At 53.1% G+C, this 13,320-nt stretch overlaps 1 protein-coding gene across 1 annotated transcript in view; it reads left to right on the top strand.

Annotated features, from left to right (window-relative positions):
* The window catches only part of RPH3AL (rabphilin 3A like (without C2 domains)), a 140,731-nt gene that overhangs the window by 105,705 nt on the left and 21,706 nt on the right, over positions 1 to 13,320 (top strand). The window contains 1 exon segment of the mRNA XM_044921811.1: positions 10,269 to 10,443. Coding sequence (XP_044777746.1) covers positions 10,269 to 10,443 — 175 coding nt within the window.

The following is a 13,320-nucleotide window of genomic DNA, read 5'->3' as shown; positions in this document are numbered from 1 at the left end:
TCCCAAGAGAAGGAGGCATGCCATACACAGGGTCATATGGGGAAGCACCAGCTTCGGTCAGGAGGCAGAAGGAGTGAAGGGAAATCTTAGGCCAGGGCCTTTATTGGGGTTTCTATGGGAAAGGCCAGGCAGGGCAGGGTAACTATCTTGGGATTGGTAGTTGAAGCAGTTTAGGGAGGCGTTGGGGCCTAGGGGGCGGCCCTGGGTGATTTAGGGAAGGCAAACACTGGCTTGGTGGGTGAGAGTCAGCTAAGGCAGTGGTTGGCAGTGTGGTGTGGACTCGGGATTGGTCGGAGGGCTTGTAACATGACTTTCACGTGCCTGCAAAAGCCACGTCACAGGGCAAATAGCAACGTCTTTGGCCAGTAGTTTGGCGATGTGATTAACGGAGGCCAGACAGACAAATACAGAACTTAAGAAAAGTTAGAACACGTTGTCCCTAGGTTAGTTCAGATTGAGAAATCAATAAATAGCGTTTGATTTAGCAAACCCGTGTATGGTTTTATAAGAGGGTGAAGAGGGCAGGTCCTGGGCCAGACTGCATGGGTTCCAGTTTATGTTCTTTTCTTCCGTGTTCTCTCTGCACCTGGTGAGACCTCATCTGTAAAATAGAGCTGAAGGTGGTACCCATGGCATAGCGTATTGGTGAGAGTTAAATAAGTTACTGTATATAAAATCCTAGGAATGGTGCCTGACACAGAGTGCTCAATAATTATTGGGGATTTAACTTTTTTTATTTTTTGTAAACATTAAACACCTCAGGGTCAGATGGCATGTGAAGAACACATTTTTTTTTTTTAAGATCCTATTTATTTATTTGACAGAGAGAGAGTACAAGCAGGGGGAGCTGCAGGCAGAGGGAGAAGCAGGCTCCCCGCTGAGCAAGGAGCCCGATGCGGGGCTCGATCCCAGGACCCGGGACCATGACCTGAGCCGAAGGCAGACGCTTAACCGACTGAGCCACTCAGGTGCCCCTGAAGATCACATTTTGATAACTACCTTGACCCCCGCATCCCCCCAATGAAAATATGCCTAATACCATGATCCGATGAATTCCTTTTGAACTTTTCATTCCTATGCCATATTTTAATTGACCTAGTATTTAGATCATGACTTTCTGGTCTGAGTTTTAATTTTCCCTGGAGGTTTTTATTGATTTTTTTTTCCCTCAATGACAAAAGAATAATGAAATGTATGCCCTTTTATGCAGCTTCTTGATTTTACCTTCTGTTGTGCAGAGCCTTCTCTTTCCCTGTCAGAAACCCCTGCAGACCCCTTCGGGCTCCAGCGTGCACTGGTTACTGAAAGCTGGCCTCATGGGATTTCCTTCCATGCCCTCCTGAGTTGGAAACCCTGTTTCTAGGATCCTCTGTCTTCGTCTTTCCTGTTTTTCACCTGCATTTTGCTGGAGCCCATCCTTAAGTAGCCTCTTAAAAAAGGAATGTGCAAGGAAAACTTGGAGTCCTTGTGAGTCTAAAAAGTCTCTATTTTGCTGTCATGTTTGATCAATAGCTTGACTGATAGGACACTAGATGCATAGTTTTTTAACACCCAGTGTTGCCAGTGGTAAGTCCGATGCTGTTCTGATTCTGGTTTCCTCATAGGCCTGTTATTTCTTTCTGGAAGCTTCTAGGATCGTCTTCTTTATATTTATTTGGAACTAAATGATTTTATGAGTATGTGTCTATTGCTTTTTTTACTTTTAATTTTTCCTGCCTTATATTCAATAAAAATCTTTTAACCTGAAGACACATGTTCTTCTTCAGCTCCAGGAATTTTTTTTAATTTCTTTTTCTGGGGAGTGTATTATTAGGAATTAGACCCCTCAAATTGAGGATTTTTGTCCCTTATCACTTCTTTTACATTTTTCTGTTTCTTTCTCTTTGTGCTCCACATTCCAAATTTCCTCGTTTTTGTCTTTTAGCCTTTATTTTACATTTTTATGTTTCCACATTGTATTTTTAACTTCTAGGAGTCTTTTCTTCTCCAATTGTTTCTTCTAAGTCCCTGAACTTAACTTTCCTACTTTAGTCAATTAGTTATCAACGTACCTGATTGTTTTTCTAGGAGTGTCTAAACAGAGGAGGCATGGAGCCTTAAATGGCTTAAAACAACAATCGTTTCTTTTGCTCATGGGGCTGCAGTTTGGGCTGGGCTCAGCAGGGCGGTTCTTTTGCCGAGGTCTCCTGGGGCCATCCAAGGGCTGCAGTCAGGGACAGTTCAACTGGGGAGGGGTCCAGGAAGGCTCATTCCTCTGCAGGGGGCACTGGCTCCGGCTGGGGTGTCTCAGCTCTTCTCCACGTGGCCTCTCCTATCGCACGTTGGACAAGGCTCTCTCACAGGATGGCCGAAGTGTTCCAGACAGGGAGAATGGAAGCTGCTGGGCCTCTCGAGGTCCGGTTGGAAGTCCCACATTCCCACCACCACAATCTGTTGGTCAAAGTAAGTCATAAGCCTAGAGCAGATTTGAGGGGGAATAGACCCCACCTCCTGATTGGGAGGAGAGGGAAATAATGGGCGGCCATTTTTAATCTTCTGCAACCTCCCAGGCAGCTTCTCCCTCTGTCTTACTCAGCTCAGGCTGCCATAACAAGAGAGCATAGACAGGGAGCTTAAACGACAAGAGTTTACTGCCCAGTCTGGAGCCTGGAAGTCCCACAGCAAAGTGTTGGCAGAGTTGGTTCCTGGTGAGAGCACTCTTCCTGGCCTGCAGACGGCTGCCACCTCTCTGTGTCCTCACGCAGAGGAGAGAGAGCAAGCTCTCTGGTGTCTCTTCTAAGGACATTCATCCCATTGGGAAGGGCCCACCCTTATGGCCCCATCTGACCCTGAGTACCTCCCAAAGGCCTATCTCCAGACACTGCCCCCCAGGCCATCAACGTATGAATTGGGGCATGGGGCCCACTTGAGTCCATGACACCCTCAAAGCCAGGGCTTCTCTTAAGGAACTTGAGTTACATAAAGCCTTGAAATTTGAACGTGCTCAGTAGCCTCAGCTGACAGATTTCTGTGTGCTATCAGGCGTAGGGGGCCCCGTGTGCATCCTACTGTTACGGAGTTTGGAGCTTTCGATCTGGTGCAGGAAACAGGCATATATAGTAGTCTTCCATCCCAGCCCAGGGAGGGAAGAAGGAAAACACCAAAGGCCTGGAAGCAAGAGACAGCTTAATGTGGTCAGGGAGTGAGAGTGGTTGTGTCTGGCTGGTCCCGAGTGCAGGGCAGGAGGGGGCAAGAGATGAGGCTGGGCAAGGAGGCAAGAGTGGTAGAGTTCTGGGGTCCTATTGGCCATGCTGTGAAGTTTAGCTTGCCTGGTGGAGTTCCTGGGAGGCTGACACGCTGTGCATGTGTGTTTGTGTGTGTTCAAGTAATGGGTTAGGGAAGGCAGTGCAGCCTCTCTGCCAGGTGGGTTGACCCTTTAAGAGACCGTTTTTATTTATTTTTTATTTTTTTAAAGATTTTATTTATTTATTTGACAGAGAGAGACAGCGAGAGAGGGAACACAAGCAGGGGGAGTGGGAGAGGGAGAAGCAGGCTTCCCGCGGAGCAGGGAGCCCGATGCGGGGCTCGATTCCAGGACCCCGGGACCATGACCTGAGCTGAAGGCAGACACTTAATGACTGAGCCACCCAGGTGCCCCAAGAGACCCTTTTTAAAAGACCAAAGTGTAAGCAAGAAGACTTCTCCGTAACAGGCCATTTCCTGTGGCTTTTCAAGACTGAGCCAGCCTGGAACTTGTTAAGCAGACAGAACATGGTCTCCCTGAAGACAGAGTCCACATTCTGTCCCCTGAGGATGATTCCTGTGCTTTGCCTTCTTCGTTTGTTCATTCGTTTTGTCAGTCAGCAGCATTCTTGCCACGCACCGGCTCCTCGCGGGGCCCTGGGAATACGGGGGTGGCTCAGGCACGGCCTTGCCCTTGGGCGCACAGCTCCCTAGCTGGGTGAAATGCTGGAGCTGCTGCATTTCCACATGGCCTCCAGGAGCATGGCAGAGATGCCCTGGCTCGGCTCGAGGTGGCACAGAAGTCTTCCCAGGGTCAGGGTCACTGCATTGGTGGGACATGAGGACGAAGGGCCCGTCAGGTGGAGGGGACAGCATGTGCAAAGGCCGCAGCCTGTATCCCTGCTCTGACCCAGGTGTGGATGCCTCCCCTGAAGTCATGCGGCTGCACTCCTGAGTCGCTGGGGAGGCAGGGAGAGGCGGGAGCACCCAGAAGGGATGCAGCAGTGGGCAGGGGCAGAGGTCTTGGGCCGTCCCTTGCCCATCCTCCCCAGTGGCTGTGCCCCTAGGATCATCTTCTTCCCAACAGGGCCTGGCACTCACCACCTGCTCCAGCCACGGCCATTTCGGAACTGCCAATGATTAGCGATTGTTATCATGGTAATTAAAATTCCCTGGGAACAGCTTGGCTAATATCCATCAGTATCAGCAGTCAGGCTGGCCGTGAGCGGCAATCCTAATGAAAACCTCGAAGTAGAGCACAAAGCCGTGCTCCGGGGAGGGTTTCAGGACGCCGGCCACCCCTGCCAGTGCCACGGCGGCCGTGTGGGTCCTTTCTTATTAAATGGCATTTTCAAGGCTGGCTGCTCTGCTGCCCTTATCACACCACACCACACGTGGGGAGCAGACTAGGGCTTTGCACACTCCCATGGCTTCTCTCGAAAGTGGAGGTTTTCCAATCTGCTGAGGGCTTCTCCTGCAGCTGTTCTTGGGGAGGGGGCAGGTGCGGGGCCAGGCAGAGGGTGATGGGCCCGGATGCACAGAGCAGAAGTCACTGGATTCAAAGCTCCAGTTGTGCATTTTGCAGGGTGGAGTGGGCAGCAAGGCGTGAGAAGGTCTGAGGATGGGCATGGATTGGCATGGGGGGCAGGTGGGGTGGCAGCTCACTACTCAGCCCAGCTGGGATCCCTCCCGCCTTGCCTCAGCGGTCCTGCTCTCCCATGTGGAAGGCACTTTCCAAAACACCACGTTTCGTGTGCCCCTACCCAGGAGTGCCCTTCGTATTGGGTAAGGCACCTGCGTGCTCTGGTCACCCCTGCTGTGGGGCCTCAGGAACTGTGGCTCCTCCAGCTGGTCCAGGATCACCGGCCTTTCTGGTCTTCTGGTCTCTGTCCACTGCGGTGGCATCAGAAGCAGGCAGACCTCAGGCCCCAGGACCGGGGACTCACATGGAATGACAGACACACTGAACCCCAGGGTAGCCCCGTGGGGTCATTGCCCTGCTGAGCATAAATATCAGAATGAATTATATGAAATTTACAGGGAGACTTATAGGTCAAAAATGATTGAATACCAAAAACCATTGACTGCATGTTCATGCAGTTCAGCCTAGTAGTTTGGATCTTGGGCTCTTTATCTTATTTTGGGTGGGGGGAGGCAGCAAAGCAAGGTTTATTGAGCCAAGTGATAGTACAAAGCTCCCAAGGAGGGAGGGGACCCGAGAGGGTTGCCTTCTTTATCCTATTTTCTAAAAGCACTTTACTGATCAGTATTTTTTTAAGCATGGGGTTGGGGTAGAGGTAGAACACTGCAAGAGGAGGTGAGGCTGAGGGCCCAGGGCCTGCTGGCTATGATGAGCCAGGGGAGCGTGGGACAGCCAGGGCTGCGGGTCGCACTGGTGCTCGAGGAAGTGTGGGGAGTGCAGAGTCAGGGAGGTTCCCTGGATCTTGCTGGGCACTGTCATGCCCTGCTAAGCACTTCTTCTTCTTCTTTTTTTTTTTTAAGATTTTATTTATTTTACACACACAGAGAGAGAGAGAGCACAAGCAGGGGGAGCAGGAGAGAGAGAAGAAGCTCACCACTGAGGAGGGAGCCTAATGCGGGGCTTGATCCCAGGACCCTGGGATCATGACCTGAACCAAAGGCAGACGCTTAACCAACTGAGCCACCCAGAGACTCCTAAACACTTCTTCTTTATCCCTCTCTAATCTGAAATAATAAATCCATTTGATTAATTACAAGGACTTAGGTGAAACCCTCAGGCCACATCTCCAGGAAGGTGACAACTATATGGATTGGGACACGTTCTGGCAGACTCCCTATAGCTGCCAGTTCAGCCATGCAGCCCGTGTTTGCTGAGTACCTACTGTGTGTCAGGCATGTGCTAGGAGTTTGAAGATACAGTGGTGACTGCCCTGCCCCCGCTTCCTGGATGGTAGAGCCTAGTGGTCTCTAAAAATGAAAGGACCAAGGGTGCCTGGGTGGCTCAGTCGGAAGTGTCTGCCTTCGGCTCAGGTCATGATCCTGGGGTCCTGGGATCGAGTTCCGCATCGGGCTCCTGGCTCAGCGGGGAGCCTGCTTCTCCCTCTGCCTGCTGCTCCCCCTGCTTGTGCTCTCTCTCTCTGTGTCAAATAAATAAAATCATTAAAAAAAAAAAACTTTAAAAAAAATAAAAAAATAAATAAAATGAAAGGACCAGCCAAAAAAGGTAGACACGACCCAAGTGTCCATTAATGGGTGAATGGCTAAATAAAATGTGGTATAGACCTACAATGGAATACTGTTCAACCTCAAAAAGGAAGAAAATTCTGACACAGGTTGCAACACCCTGAGGATCTTACGCTAAGTGAAAGAGGCCAGTCACAAAAAGATCAATACCCTTCGATTCCATTCATATGAAGTACTTAGCGTCATCAAATTCTTTCTGAGTCAAATTCTCAGAAAGTAGAATGATGGCTGTCCGGGACTGGGGGGATAGGGGAATAAGGAGCTGTTGTTCAGTGGGTGCAGAATTCCCATTTTACAAGATAAAAAGAGCTCTGGAGATTGGCTATACAACATGAATGTACTTAACACTACTGAACCATAAACTTAGAAATGGCTACGATGGTAAATTACATGTTATGGATTTTTTTTTTTTTAATATTTAGTTGATAGGGTGCACAAGCGGGGCAGTTGGGTGGGGGCGGGGGCAGAGGGAGAAGCAGACTCCCCGCTGAGCAGGAAGCCCCACGTGGGCTCGATCCCAGGACTCCGGGATCATGACCTGAGCCCAAGGCAGACGCTCAACCGACGGAGCCACCCAGGCGCCCCTATGGATATTTTTTAAATTAAAATAAAGACAGCAAGGACTATGCACACACATGGGCCAGAACCACAGTCCCAGCTCTGCAGGAAGAGCAAAGGAGACCACGATGAGGCCTCATTGAGGATCAGGGATGTGTCTGGCCCCGTGGAATCCCCAAACGCAGCTCCATAGCATCTTGGTCTCTCCCACTGAAAGCCACACAACAGTGACATGGAAACCATGTCATTGAGTCACCCTCGCTATTGTCCTGCCCACTCCCCTTCAAACAGGCCCACGTGACAGTGTGCCCCAGGGGTGACCATGGGGTCCCCATCCTCCCTCCTGTGGCACCTAACTCTGATGGCCTTGGGTCCTGACACGCACCTCCCCCACACCCGCCAGCCCATGGAGACTGCTCTGAGCCGGGTCGCCAGGCCAGACCCTAGATCCCACCGGGAAGTGTAGTGCAGGCTTCCCACCCTGAAGACACTTAGTACTCCACTGGAAACTCAGCTTTTCTTCCTGGAGGGTGGTCTGACGATGTATGTCACCATCTCAATGGATACACATGCCTTGACCCAGCAGATCCGCCCCCCGGGGTTTTTTCTAAGGCCATTACAGACACTTGTCTGATGTGTGTGCAAAGATGATTATTGCAGCGCTGTTCACAAGAGTGAAACTTTGGAAACCATTTAAATGTCTGTCAGTGGAGGGCTGGTTTAATTAGGTTTAATAAATTCAAACTATGAAGCCATTAAAAAGTGGCGGTGGAGACCATTACTTATTAACACAGAACGGTTGCCCTGATGTAGAGTTAGGTGGGAGGCAAACACAGGGTGCGTCTACAGGATCCTTCAGAACAAATTGTGTACATGCCCAGGGTATACACATGGTTCTCAAGGGCTCGCTTCATTTGGTCCCCCTGAGGCCCAGCCCATGTTGGGGGGCAGGAGGCCTGTGTGCTCAGGGGAGGGCAGGCAAAGCCAGCACTGATGGGAGGCGGAGTGAGCCCCTCACTGGCCACCCATGGCCTCTTGGGCTTGGGCCCCTGTTCTCAGGAACCACACAGCAGCTCTGCAGAGACAGGGTGGTCTTGGCAGCCGCTGCTTGAGCCCATTCCCTCTCCCTGTACGGCAGCTCCTTCCGCTGAAGGCGCCCAGTCTGCTGGACACTCAGTCCACGATGATGTCTGCCCTGCTGAGGCTTTACTCACCACTCAGCCACACTTAGTGAGCATCTACTTTGCATCTGTAGACTGCTGGGATGAGACTCTGGGGCCTCCAGTGTGGAATAGAGGCCAGTAGAATGGTGGGCTGGCCTTGGGCAAGTTGCTTAAGTTGTCAGAGCCTCAATTTTCCCATCTGGAAAGTGGGGATAATACGGAGCTTCCTCAAAGAACTTATCACCAGATGCCTCTGGGAATGGGGAGGAGACTTTAATTTTGCACTTGGTGAATTTTAGGCCATGTGTACACGCTATCAAGTCAAATACTTCCTGTAGGAGGGCCATGAGAGGACCAGGAAGGGTTTTTTAAAGGGGGCGCCACGAGGCATTCATCCTACCAGATAGGTCCTATGTTATTCAAGAGCCACACAAAAGCAGGCCCTTCTGCACAGGGTAGCTGGGAGGGAGGGGTGAGTGATTCGAGCCAGGGACAGGGTTGGGACTCAGTGGCCCCATGCCTGGCACTCTGGAGCATAAAGAGATGACTCAAGATAGTTGAGTGATTTCAGTGCTGCACAGTTAGGTGCTGAGTCTATGCAGACCAATTACTAGGGTTGAGCTTCTCTAGGAAAACCTGTTGAGTAGATTCCAAGTGGGAAGCACCGTATGTTCTTTGACTCTGTTGGAGAACCCTATGTACATTGGCATCTTAAAGGCTCTGAGATGGGGTGCCTGGGTGGCTCAGTTGTTAAGCATCTGCCTTCGGCTCAGGTCATGATCCCAGGGTCCTGGGATCGAGCCCTGCATCGGGCTCCCTGCTCAGTGGGAAGCCTGCTTCTCCCTCTCCCACTCCCCTTGCTTGTGTTCTCTTTCTCTCTCTCTTGCTGTGTCTCTGTCAAGTAAATAAATAAAATCTTCAAAAAAAAAAATTTTTTTTTTTTTAAATAAAGGCTCTGAGAAGTCCTGCAGTAATGCTTCATTTAACCTAGTGCTTCCCAAGTATACATGATCAGGAACCTTTTTTTTTTTTTTTTGGGTCCAGCCCATGTTAACATCCCACAGAACTAATGTACAGAGGAGGCTTGGGGATTAGGAAAATCTGTCCTAGAGAGAATCGGGGCAGCGTCTGACCTTCTGATTTTAAATTCTTTCTTTTGAGGGACACCTGGGTGGCTCAGTTGGTTAAGCATCCAACTCTTAATTTTGGCTCAGGGTCATGATCTCAGGGTTGTGAGATCGAGCCTGGCGTGGAGCCTACTTAAGATTCTCTCTCTCATCTCCCTCTGCCCACCCCCCTCCCTCTCTAATAAATAAATAAATTCTTTCTTTTGAGTAGGGAACTTAGTCCACTGGCTGTAAAACTTCCACGTGTGGCGGATGAGAGGAAGCGGGCGGCAGGGATGATCATAAGCGTCACCTCTGTCGAGGGGCTGCTCTGTGCCCAGTGGGGCCTTATGTTCGTTCAAAGTCTGGTCCTCGTGGCTGCTCTGTGAGGCGGGCCCCGTTCCTACATTCCACCTACTGGTGCTGAAACTGGGGATCTGGAAGGTCGATGTGTCCAGATCTCACAGCTGCCAGATCCAGATCCAAACCCAGGCCATCTGCTCTGAACTGCCAAGGTCTTCTCTGAGAAGGTCACGTTCCTTCCCGCTCTCCCCGTCCTCTTACTGAATATCCTGAATGTATTTCCTTCGGTGGAGAGATTGTGGAGTACTTGGCGTTTCTTGAAGTAGGCATGAAGAGTTCAGGGACCTTATCTCGGTGCAGGTATCAGTTCTAACCTGGGGCTCTCTGTGGTCGGGGCCCTCCCTGCACCTGCGGGGATAGCCTCGTCCCCGGGGAGCTCTCTAGAACAGCTTCTGGTACTGCTCCGTCCCCGAGCCTGACCCTTCGCCGAGCCTCCTGTCGCTCGCTCTGCCCCAGAGCCTCGAGGGAAGGGGCAGGTGGGAGGAATGTGGGTGGCGTCTGCGGAGCACCTTCTGGGCGCCCACAGCGCAGAGCACTTCCCAACAGGGGAGGAGAGCAAGCCAGCGTGGGAGCACGGCACAGGGAGGGCTGCTGTGTGTCCCTTGCTCTAAGCAGATGTCACCCCTGCCAGGTCTGGAAGAGGTCGGGGGCCTGGTTCTACAAAGGGCTCCCCAAGTATATCCTGCCGCTGAAGACCCCCGGCCGGGCCAATGACCCCCACTTCCGACCTTGGCCCATGGAGCCCGCCGAGCAAAAGCCCAGAAGCACTGAGACTGGTCGCGTCTACACGTGGGCCCGAGAGAGAGGTAAGTCCCCTTTGCCCCCCGTCCCGGGATAGCAGCCGTCACACTCCCGCCATCAGCCAGCCGGGCAGCGCCACGGGCACCAGGCCAGCGTCGGCCACCGCCGCCACGGGGCTCATCCCGGCGCATCGTGCCTCCCTGTCCCTCCGCTCCCCGCCGGCGCCCATGTGAGCGGCTGGACCTTCGCACAGTGATCGCTCGCGGCAGGGGGGTCCCCTGGGGGCCTTTTCACAAGCCAGCGCTCATTTGGGGCCGGAGATGCCGTGAGCACTAGGGATCTTTGCAGGAATGCGATACCTACTGAGGTTTCTCGCCAAGTACGAGAACGCATCTTTCCGAAGCTGGCCCATACCGTCTCTTCTCAGTGCTTGTCTTGCATCTCAGGAAGGGAGGACTCCTGGCTGCCCTGGTCCTAATGAGCAAACTGACTGTTACCGGAGTCCTTTGGTCCTCGTGCAGGCCGCGCTGCTCTGGTGGCATGCCCGGTGGCCGCCGTCAGAAGGGGCGCTCGGCCCCACTGGTGGTAACAGTACCTGGTGTGGTAGACGGCCCCGCACAGCTTGCATGATGCTTTAATGTTCGGGATCTTAATTTTTAAAATTCCTGGTCTCAACACAGGCTCCAGAGGTGGTTGGAGCAGGTATTTAAGCCCTGTATTACAGACGGGCAGCCTGAGACGGGAGAAGAGGATGCACTTACTGAGCTGCTGTATGGCTGAGCTGGGACCAAAAGGCAAGGTCTTGTCCTCGGGGCCCTCGCTCCTTCTGCCCTAAAGGGTCCAGGTTTCAGCCCAAGATGTAGAGACTGAGGGTCCGTAATGAGAGAAAGCAGCCAGAGGGATGGGGGGCTTACCTGATGCTGGGGTGGGGGGAGGCATGGGAGCTGTTTCTGCAGGGCTCTTAAAGATTTCTGTCTTTGGATTAAGACCTGGCATCTATCTTTATATCATTCGGGCTTTTTTTTTCTCTTGTTGCAAGAGTAAGGTGTGTTTATTATAAAACGTTGAAGGTTGCCGAGTGATATCCTGTAGAAGGTAAACATCGGCTGTAGGTCAGCCCCTCCAGACATGACTGGCAGTAACAGCTGGGCCTCTGTTCTCCTGAAGCCTTCTCCTCAGCGTCCCCCAGCTCTTTGTGCAGAAGGCCTTGCTCGCTAATTCTCCCGGACTCCGTTTGCGCTTCTCATTCCCACGAGTTCGCCTTCCCAGCCGTCACTGCCACAGCCAAGCCCTTGTAGGGACCGTGGGCGAGTGCAGGTGGCCCCGGGGCGGGCGCGCAGGCAGGGGAGCAGGCCATGCTGGGACTGGCCCCAGGGGCAGCCGTGGGCCTCAGGGAGGAGCCCGGAATGGGGTTTTCTGGAGAAGTGGCTCCCTCCTCCACTCGGGCCCTTTTCCACCCTCGAGCTGGGGCTTCCTTCTGCCCCCACGCCGTCAGGGTGCATCTGTGTCCCTCGGGCTGATGGAGGAGTTGCAGCTGGGGAGACAGAACGCGGCTTTGAGTGGGTTGAAGAGGGGAGGCCCCAGGGGCCCTCACCGCCCCATCTGCTCAGCATCCACACAGGACACACGTGCACACACGCATACACGTGCATGCACACTTCCCTCTGGGAAGGGCAGAGCCTCTCTCTCCTCAGTCATGCAGACACAGATGGCCTTTTAGTGACGTGGGCGAGGAGACCAGCGGCCCACATGCTTGCAGGCGGCTCGGTGTATTAACTGAGTTTGCACAGCGGCCAGGCCAGCCCATGTGGCGGTCCCCCTGGTGAACTTGGGCTCCCTCTGCCGACTGGGTCAGAAGCCTCCAGGCTCCCAGAGTACAAGGCAGCGCATCCTTCATGCAGGCCCTCGGCCAGGCGTGTTGCAGCTCTGTGATGATCCCCATTTTAGTGCCAAGCAGGAACAGGTGGCCCAGACAGATGACTTATGTGTCTTGCCCATGGGCAGCAGAAAGGTGAGGGCTGCTGGCCCCAGGCTGGTTGGGGAGGCCCAGAGGGTGTCTGCACACACGCAGAGATGGGGTACCCTGGGGGGTGCATGGAGTACATGGGGTGGGCAGGCCTGAACTTGAGGAAACCCACAGTCGAGAGGAAGGGAGACTAGGAGCTGGTGGAGGAGACAGAGGAGGAATTGCTGGGGAGGGAGGACGAAAGCCCAGAGGTTCTATGCCATGCGAACCAAAGCACCAGGGGTTTGCAAGGAGGGGGCCACACCTAAGCCGACTGCTCCTGAGCTGCTTCCAAGCCTGATCTCGTGGCTGTCCTCTCTGATGAGCTTTGCAGAAGCCGGGATCTGTGCTTTCCGATTGACTTTGGGTCCCCTGGCCGTCGCAGACATGGCCATGTCCTCACAGAGGCATTCGGGTGGCTACGGGATACCTGTGGGAGATTGGAAGGCCAGGCCAGCTGGAACCATCCTTATGATGGGCCTGGGCCCGGGGCGAGGGGGGAGGTCAGTCCCACGCTAGCCCTTCTGTGGCTTCCTGGTGGTATACAGGCCTGGAGGTCAAGCCTGCGGCAGCCCCGCACTAATGATCTGCCTTGCCTGTCTGGAAACCTCCCGAGCTGCCAGGGGCTGCTGCCTCAGTCCCAGTTCCTTCTCAAGCTGGTCTCCAGGCTGTCAGACTCCCGGCAGCAGACAGCCCCTGGCCGGCAGCCTTGGGAGTCTGGTGTAGGGGCCCCACAGGGCCTTTCCAGACCACTGACAACTGGGGAACCAATTAGCATTTTTCCAGCTCCAAGAGTGGCTTCCTCTCCCCAGTCCTACCAGCAGCCATGCCCAGGTGCCCAGCAGTTGGCTGGGGTCCAAACTGCAGTTTGTGGTCCAAGTGAGAGCCTATGTGCTAAGCACAGCCCTTAGAGCACCCCATTCAACCAAAACTGAGC

This window comes from Neomonachus schauinslandi, chromosome 15 (genome assembly GCF_002201575.2).
Source record: "Neomonachus schauinslandi chromosome 15, ASM220157v2, whole genome shotgun sequence".
NCBI classification, from domain to species: Eukaryota; Metazoa; Chordata; class Mammalia; order Carnivora; family Phocidae; genus Neomonachus; species Neomonachus schauinslandi.
Note: the sequence above shows the minus strand (reverse complement) of the source record. Positions and strands in the feature narration are given on the sequence as shown.